The sequence below is a fragment of the Panicum hallii genome, chromosome 4, assembly GCF_002211085.1.
Source record: "Panicum hallii strain FIL2 chromosome 4, PHallii_v3.1, whole genome shotgun sequence".
NCBI lineage: Eukaryota > Viridiplantae > Streptophyta > Magnoliopsida > Poales > Poaceae > Panicum > Panicum hallii.
In genome coordinates, this window is record NC_038045.1 from 8,314,367 (window position 1) to 8,323,788 (window position 9,422).

Here is a 9,422-nt window from a genome sequence, read left to right on the forward strand (position 1 = left end):
TTTTAGCTTTGTTTGTGGAATGTGACTGTTGGAATATTGAACTATCCTGTTTGGTTGAAATGATACAGCAGCCAGGGAGGGAGGCAGGTTACGGGTTAGATTAAGACAACTTCCGACGGCCAGCAGCGAGCCGTCGGAAGTAAAGGCTCCAACCGGTCCAGCCCACAGCCAGGAACTTCCGACGGCCAGAAAGGAGCCGTCGGAAGTAATTACTATTTCCGACGGCTAGATACGAGCCGTCGGAAATACGCGAGACGCCGTCAAGGCAGCCGTTTGAAGGATTGTGGGTCCCACTTTCGATTACTTCCGACGGCTTACAGCTGCAGCCGTCGGAAGTTATTATTTCCGACGGCTGCCGTCGGAAGTAACCTTTAACTCCGACGAGTATTTTCCGTCGGCTTTCTTCCGACGGTTTTCGGTCTAAGCCGTCGGAATTAGGTTATTTCCGACGGCTTTGGCCATTTTTCCGACGGCTTTGGCCGTAGGAAGCTGGCCGTTTTGCTGTAGTGTAGTGCTACAATTTATAGTCCATTGTAGAGTATACTACCCGTTTATCTCATAAGGAGTAGCAAGAGACAAGCTGTCAAAATATATGATGTCCTTTTTTTTTCATTTTATAGAAGCCTATATAGAGGGGTGGACATCAGTGTATCTGTCCACTAATTTCCAAAATAAATGTCTCAAATTCCATGTAAAAGATGCACAAACGCGGCATATTAAGCATTTGTGTTTTCAGCATGTTGACTTTATTGTTGGCTCATAGTGTCAAGACGAATTACTGCTCTTTTCATCTTTAAATATAATGACTTTTCGGAAGTTTTAGATAATTTAGCTATTTAAGAAGTGAGGGAAAAGTCTTTTGTGCCACCCATTAAAGCTCTTCGTTTGGTTGGCTAGCTCTTGCCTTGGTCGGCATAAATAATGGCGGGCCAAATTATGATTGGCCAGCTCTATATGAAAGAACAAGATTCAAACACCAAAATAAAGTTTTTATATTTCTGTGTTTGGTCATCAATCACCCATTAATAAAGCCAGTGTTTCATAAATAAACCAGCGGAGTGGCGGCTCCCCGCCTTCTAGAACATGCCGCCGCAGAAGGAAAGGTCCCGGCCACGCCGCTGCCGCGTCCGCGTTCTTCCTCCCACCCCATCAACCGCGTCCGCGCGGCGCCAACAGGTATACAGCCCACCACCCCCGTTTCCCCGCGTTAAATCGGAGCGTTTAGTTACCTTAATCGCACCAGCTGCGGAACCACCCCCCCGCTAATTCGCCCCCGGAAAATATCCGATTAACCCCCTCCGGGAAAAGATCTCCCTCCCCCCACCGACCGACGGATAGCCCACAGAACGCACGCCCCCCGCCCTCTCCCTTTCTCGCTCCACCTCCCTCCCTCCGCCCTCCTCTCTCTCTCCTCCCCCTACCTATTCGCCGCCCCTCTCTCCCCTCCCACCGCCCTCCCCCGCCCGCCGCCGCCCGCGCCTAGGGTTCCGCCGCCCCGGCGGTCCGCCCCGCCGCCTCCCCTGCCCACCGGCCGCCGCGGGCGGCGGATCGCCGGATCCGCCCCGATCCGGACTGGATGGTCCGCCCCGGCCGCGCCGCTCCGATCTGATCCGGGCGGCGGCGATCCGCGGGGGGTTTCGGATTCGGGCGGTGGAGTTTCCGGGCGGCGAGGGGGTTGGGCTGGGCTGCGTTCCGGATTCGTGCGCCAGGCGGTTACCTCCGCGCAATCCTACTCGGAGTCGCCGCCGCGCTCGCGCCGGGTATATGTAAGGGGTCGGGCGCTCCAGGTTGAGCCCCCCGGGAAGAGATCGCGCCGCGCCCGATCTCCGCGGGGAAGTTGCGATTTTGCGGCGGCGCGCCCGTGGGTTGACGGCGGGTTTCCCGGCGGCCGATCCGCGCCGGTTACTTTCCTGGCCCTCTGTTGCCGCGTCGCCTGAGGAGGGTTTTGTGCGCTCGTGCGGTTGGTCCCATGGCGGGCGGCGCTGATGCCCCGAAGCAGTACGGGATAACCAAGCCGTTATCGCTGCTTGGGCCGGTGGAGGCGGATCTCCAGAGGACGGCGGAGTTGGAGAAGGTTCGTAATTGCTTCAGTTTCGTGCAAGTAGCGTGGTCTGGATTCTTTGCCTTGAGGGTTTCGCATTCTCGCTTCTGATTGAGGTTGTAACTAAATACGTTATTTTTCCCGCCCATTGTGATAGCAGTTCTTGGTTGAGGCGGGCCTATATGAGAGCGCCGAGGAGTCTGCTAAGCGGGAGGAGGTGCTGGGGAAGCTTGACCAGGTGAGTTGTCTGGTGCCACAGTAGTTGCTTGCGGCCTTTGTATTGGGGAAAAAGGAACATGTTTTGATAGGAATCCGTAAATGCTATGTTCTTATTGCAAAATCCTAAAATCCTAAACAAATCTACGGTTTTCACTTGCTTCTATGTGTTATAATCTTTGGTAGCTTATTCATTCCTATGCACACTCTTTTGGCGTTTGCAGATTGTAAAAGACTGGGTGAAGCAATTGACTAGTCAGAGAGGATATACTGATCAAATGGTTGAAGAGGCGAATGCCGTACTTTTCACCTTTGGCTCCTATCGTCTAGGGGTAATTCCTCTACCACTTTACTTTTACTAGTTTCACCCTTTTTGCTCATCAGGAAATGAAAATCGAAATTTTTTACTTTAGTGCACCTCCATACAGTGGCGGAGGCAGGGGGTGGCCAGCAGGGGCCGTGCCCCCCCCCCCCCCCTACCTGCTGCTAAAAAATTTACACCTTTGAACCTCCCTCTATGTATTGTTCTGTGCTGTGATTTAGTAGCTCCATTGCCCACTTCTTATTTCTAATCCTACACTGTCATCCTGATCCCGAGATCGCAATCTTACTTCACACTAAACAAAACACGATAATGTGCGGAGCTCCCATTGAGACCATGGTACTAAGGCTAGGCATCCCTAAATATTTGTTCATGTAGTTTACACTTCAATTATATGGGTCATGGAAAAATAATTTGCATGCTTTCGGATGCTCGATGCATACATAAGGAATGAAAAAATTAGTATGTAATAGATTCTTAGGCATATTGATTTTCAACAAGATGTTTTTCTTCTTTGGTTGGCCCCCCCATGTCTAATTCCTGGCTCCACCACTGCCTCCATATGTCTGAACCGCTTCTGTATAAATAACGGTTGCCTCCCATCTTCGTTTATTCAATGGTGGAATCTTGACAGTTACACCCTAGATAATCTTTACAGTGATGGTTATAGTTTTGATGCTCCTTTTATGCTGTTGCCTATGCCCTATTAAAACAGGGCAATAGAATGCTCTTTTACATCTTATTTGGCTGCCTGAATTTATTGCCCTTATACCATCTTTACCAAACATCTGCTGTTTAAATCCTCTAGGGTTCCACTTAACAAGGATTGAAGAATGGGATAAGTGAAATATCAATGGTTACATGAGTGTAGAAATAAATGAGTATTTATATTTATTATATGTAGTTGAGTTTTACAACCTGCATTGTCGATATCCTATTGGTGATCAATAGCTGTTACACAAGATGCACTTTGCTTTGGTGGGACTTGGGAAAAGGAATGATTAGCAGCAACAGTTGTCTTCAAGTATGCACGGTGTAGAGTAGTGTAGGAAAGATACTCTTGGTCTTGCATACCCGTTCCTCATTGACCACAATCGAAGTCTAAATTCATGCTCACGTGGTGGAGCCCGCTAGGCCGCTAGGCTTGGTTTTTGCCATCTAAATGACCATATTTCATATTACTTCGTTCTGTACATTGCTGTCAAGTGGCTTCTAGGTCTAAGATGTATCTTTTGGAGGTAGGCAAGCCACTGGGAGGGATAACATAACAAGTTGTAACAGATGGTTTTACCGCCGGTAACTGCTTCTAGTGGCTTGTAGATACCATACCAGCCAGTAGGTGATTTAAAGTAGTTCTGATGTAACCTTGATGCTAACAGTTTTTAAGGATAACACAGATTATACTTTTGGGGTTTATATATGCAAAAAAGACAACAACATCACTAAACAAAATGAACCAGAAACATAGGATCAACCAACTGGTAACCTCCTGTTTACTGGCGAGCAACCTAGCTCTGGTTAAAATTGGGTTTATCGTTCAATAATTGATATTTGGATTTGTGATGGATCACAATGCCGTTTCTGTAGAAAAATAAGTTTCTATAGACAATGCTGATCAGAGCATCTTTTTATATACTTTTTTTTCCATATAGTAATTTGTTTCTGCACAATTTTGTGTTTCTTCTTTGTAGGTTCATGGACCTGGGGCTGATATTGATACTCTTTGTGTAGGACCTTCATATGTGAATCGTGAGGTGATATTTTCTTTCTGTTACACATGTTTATGTTTTAGATATATTAGACACAGCATCATTCATAGCGTTAGTGATGTCTAACGTAGGATATTGTCTGCAGGAAGATTTTTTTATCGTGCTGCATGAGATTTTAGCGCAAACAGAGGATGTGACCGAGCTGCAACCTGTGCCTGATGCACATGTCCCTGTTATGAAATTTAAGTTCCATGGAATATCAATTGACCTTCTTTATGCCAGTGTCTCCCTCTTAGTAGTACCAGCTGTAAGTTTCTTACTAGATATTTTCCATGTTGACAAATATCTATGTGTTCAACTTAGTATTTGTCTTATGTCATCATGAACCATAAAGGTATTTTCATTCAAGCTATTTGTTTGTAACAACACAGAATACTTGCTATTCAGTAGGGTATTTGTTGTCTTCATGGTGTTATAACATGGTTTAGATTGTCAGAGGTTTTATCTTGTGGGACCCGCACCTTGCAATACAAAATCAGTCTTCTTTGCTTCATTTTTGCAGTTTTTGTTCATAAATGTTTCTGAATTCTGTTTTTGGAATGCTAATATATATCAGTTCTTCACCTATGAAGTCTAAAAAGATTAAAAATGATTAATTTACAGGAATCAGCGCAGAGTTTTTTTTGAGGGTAAATCAGTGCAGAACTTCCTCTACTGTTGATTACACTCTGCTGTTGATTACACCAAATCCTTAGTATATTTTGCTTCGTGCCCTTGAATTATGAACAGTGGTTTACTGGATAGTCCTTTTGCCTTGTGCTATGCCATTTTATTCCAAGAGATAAATCTTTGGTTAACTACTGCAGGACTTGGATATCTCTCAAGGATCAGTACTTTATGATGTTGATGAAGCAACTGTCCGCAGTCTTAATGGGTGCAGAGTAGCAGACCAAATTCTTAGACTTGTTCCAAATATTGAGGTTGACTCGAGGAATCAACCATTCTTGTTTTGTCTTCTCAACTGTTTCTTTGTTTTGTTTACAATTTCACAATGTTCTGATTTAATGCATCTTTTCTTGCAGAATTTCTGCACAACATTAAGATGTTTAAAGTATTGGGCAAAAAGAAGAGGTGTATACTCCAATGTAAGTCTTCCATCATACAATACTCATGGGTAACTTTCTCCTCAACTTGATATGATATCCAATCATTTATTCTGCCAGGTTACTGGTTTTCTTGGTGGTGTCAACTGGGCTTTACTGGTTGCACGTGTCTGCCAGCTCTATCCTAATGCTGTGCCAAGTATGTTGGTCTCACGATTCTTTAGGGTTTTTACCCAGTGGCGGTGGCCAAATCCTGTTATGCTTTGTTCCATTGAAGAGGATGAACTTGGTTTCCCTGTTTGGGATCCACGCAAAAATCCTCGAGATAAATGTCATCATATGCCCATTATAACCCCTGCATACCCGTGCATGAACTCGAGCTATAATGTTTCTACAAGCACACTGAGGGTTATGATAGAGCAATTTCAGTTTGGTAATAAAATTTGCCAGGTAATCTTCTTTATCACCATTGAAATTACTATCTTCATAAATATTTACCCTGACCATGTTTTGTATGCATTCTGGTACAGGAAATTGAAATGAATAAGGCCAGCTGGTCTGCTCTTTTCGAGCCTTTCCAATTTTTTGAAGCATACAAGAATTATCTACAGGTTGACATCATTGCTGAGGATGATGAAGACCTTAGACTTTGGAAGGGATGGGTGGAATCTCGACTGCGGCAACTAACTTTAAAGGTAGTGATGTGCTCACGTTCTTTCTATCTATTTAATAATTACAGCGAATCAACTTGCTAGCTTTTGAGCCGTTTGTATTATGGGATAAGAAGCGGTGGGGGGAGGTGGGTGGGTGGGTGGGGAGATGTTGGTTTGGGTTGTCACTGTTACATAGTTTTGTTTGTTTGAGTCTTCTGTGTTGATTGCTGGAGTCAGGTGGCACCTTTAGCAAGATAGTTTTCTTCAAGGCCGCACCTATGTTTCTGTCAATCAATCTTTTGTCGTTTCCTTCATGATTTTGCCTAATATGAATGTTGATGCTCTTAATCATGTACTGAACTAAGATAATATGTTGTCGGCTGTGAACAGATTGAACGTGATACATATGGAATGCTGCAGTGTCATCCTTACCCACATGAGTATGCAGATCCCTCTAGACAGTGTGCTCATTGTGCTTTCTTCATGGGCTTATCAAGGAAAGAAGGTGTGAAAATACAGGAAGGTCAACAGTTTGATATTCGTGGAACGGTCGATGAGTTTAGGCATGAAATCAACTTGTATATGTTTTGGAAGCCTGGGATGGAGTTGGCTGTTTCTCATGTTCGGAGGAAGCAGATCCCAGCTTATGTATTTCCAGAGGGTTATAAGAGACCACGCCCTTCGAGACATGTCAACCATCAGCAGCAGTCAAATAAAAACGACCCTGAAGATGGCACAGCGACCAGATCTCCAGACAGTCAGCTGAAGAGAAAGCATGATTCTGCTGGAACTGATGATGCTGAACCTGGCAGATCTGCCAAGAGGTCATCAGTCAGCCCTGTTCATCCAAAAACTTCATCGCCTCAATCTGGGAATGTTGGCGATGAAACTGCATGTAACAACCAAATAAAAAGGGCTTCTAGTGATGCGAGTGGTGGTAGCCAGGCTTCACCACAGGTATCTGAGAGAAGCCCAGATCCTGTTGCGTCTGGGCCGAGGTGTGCGACAATGGGAGCATTGTGTTCTGATGATGCAACTAGTAAGCATGGTATTCCTCTTGTCGAGAACTGCACCACCCCAACTGTAGCAGTATGCACAACTTTAAAGCGGGTAGCTGAGAAAGTTGTATCAGAGCTAGTTGGAAGTGAAAGGTTGGGAAGCACCAACAGTGCTGAGTTACTGGAGAGTATGGAAAAAGATGTCCTCGCTGAAAATGTGCATTTTGGTGGGAATGGAGTCGCACAGGGTGGCCTTCCTGAAGAGTTAGAGGTGATGCTTCTTGTGCACCTGCTCCCTTCTTTTTTGTCAAGTCTAGATTTGATCTGAACATTCTTAATTATTTTTTTATGTATAAAGCCAAACCATAGGATTGAAGTGGTTTCTTAAGCTGATGCAGGTATGAACTCAGGATGCGTCGCGGAAGTCATTACTGAGGCATGATCTTGAACTCAACTCATGTGTATTCAGTATCTACATTGCTCTGTTTTCTTTATACTCGGCTGTTTGGTATTTGTTTGTTACTTTATGGCAGGGTTAGTGTGGCATCAACTGCATGAGATTTGGAAAAAAAAAAGATGTAGAGATGGACAGTTTCTGCCCCCTGCTGGAGTGAATGGTAAGTTGCTCAACTCACAAGTTTCCTTCTGGACACAGATCTGCAAGCATGGGGGTTTCCCAAGTGGAGATGTGGATGTTAATGTCGAGCATCGACATGGCAAAAGAACAAAAATCTCTTCGTGGACGGGCACAAGATGCTAGCTTGTACGGTAGATCTGCATGGACCTTCAGTCTTCAGTTTTTACTTGTTGAGCATCTGGCTCTTGTGTATGAACTGAGCTGTAGCAGGCTTCTCTGAGTTGACTTGTTTGATTCTCGGAGATACACGTTGCCCACCATGCTTTAGGTCTAGAATAGAACTAGATGTGATGCTGTGTTCCTTAAGGCCCTTTGTACCTTTCCTCCCCCTTGTAATATAAGATTTTGACTGACTCTTATGTGTTGATGGTGCCATCCTAGTTCTTGCAATGATTCTGATGATGTATGATTCGTGCTTGTTGCGTGTTATTTCTTAAGGTCACATTATGTTCTTGATGGCCTCATTCTATACTTCTGGGCCTTCAAGGTATTTGTCTCTGCAGCCCGCAATAGAAGAGGCTATTTTGCTTCTGCTTGGTGCGATGTGCTAGTCTCATGTGGGCCTGTTTGGATGTTGGTTGGGACTGGGGTGTCTTCCAAACAGTTATATGTTGGATACCACTTGGTTTTCCCAAACTATGCTTTCTAGTACCCTCAAAAAAACAACAACAAAAAACTATGCTTTCGAGTGATCTTCTGTTTCTCATGTTTACTTCCTCTGAAGAGATTATTGGTGTCCTTGAACTTCTGCTCATCTGGAGAGTGTTCACCTTCAGGTATGCCGGTTCTTGCTTCCCATGATCCATGGTGGTATGCAAGGTCAAGCACAAAAGTTTCAAGTCTTCTAAATGACGATCACAGTGACCAACCTTAACTTTGGAACAGTGAGGCCAGACAGCGGATTCTCCATGCTGTACAAGGAGGAGCAATAGAAAACTGTTGAGTGGTAGTTGGAAAACCGACTTATATTTGCTTTCTTGTTACCATTGGCATTATCGGCACCATAAGACAAGAACGGTCGGCAATCAGATTTAAATGGCTTTCAACTCCTTCAGATAAAAGGATCGAAGAAACACTGATGGCACTCACTTTTGATTCAGAGGGAGATAAATTGTGATACTGATAATGGAGCTCTCTAGAACAACTGGCCGCCTTTAAATTTTAAAGGCCAAGTCTTTGGATTGCACAACCCGGACGCCACAGCATTGTATTCCAGCTGCAACGAAACAAAAGTGCGGCGGCAGCATCAATGGCACGATGATCCTCCGGATCTAGGTCATCGTTCTCCCGGCTTTTCCTCATTGGTAACCCCACGGAAGCTGTTGATGAACACTGTCTACTGGCAGGTGGCAAGTGGAGCAAGATGCTGGCGCCCTGGAAGAGCGCAGGCCGCACCAGGTGGAGCTACGAGCTCGCTAGCAAGGCGCCTTTATGCCAAACTGGATGATTGTATAGAACCCTAAATTCCTCGACCATAGCTAGCTCCATGCTAATAATTCCGTCCACGATCTCCATTACTATAGTAGCATCACCATGAACAGATCAGCTAGGACGGCCACCTCAGCTCGGCCGTCATCGAACGCTTCCGCGGGCCTCGCAGCGCCCGATGCGCCAGCTAAACGCTCCCTACGCGTGCCTCCGATGGCCGCCGGAGCTTAGGCTGCCGCTGATAATGCTGCAATTAATGCGGCGATCCCGAGACGCCGGCGCGGCACTTCCACCGGCAAGCTCGCCGCGCAAGTG

At 45.4% G+C, this 9,422-nt stretch overlaps 1 protein-coding gene across 5 annotated transcripts; it reads left to right on the plus strand.

The window, feature by feature from the left end:
* Positions 1–1,466: 1,466 nt before the first annotated feature.
* Positions 1,467–8,088, plus strand: LOC112888745 (nuclear poly(A) polymerase 4-like). 5 transcript variants are annotated; one of them, XM_025955059.1, is made up of 12 exons: positions 1,467–2,074; positions 2,199–2,279; positions 2,482–2,589; positions 4,271–4,333; positions 4,434–4,595; positions 5,155–5,268; positions 5,371–5,433; positions 5,512–5,841; positions 5,922–6,086; positions 6,435–7,313; positions 7,401–7,478; positions 7,576–8,088. In XM_025955059.1, exons 1-11 carry the CDS (start codon positions 1,970–1,972, stop codon positions 7,428–7,430), a joined length of 2,100 nt encoding a protein of 699 aa, XP_025810844.1. In that variant the 5' UTR covers positions 1,467–1,969; the 3' UTR covers positions 7,431–7,478; positions 7,576–8,088. The 5 variants fall into 5 exon arrangements, with proteins under 5 accessions (XP_025810844.1, XP_025810845.1, XP_025810846.1 ...); XM_025955060.1 differs by having other exon boundaries at positions 7,698–8,088; XM_025955061.1 differs by having other exon boundaries at positions 2,202–2,279.
* The last annotated feature ends 1,334 nt before the right edge of the window (positions 8,089–9,422 follow it).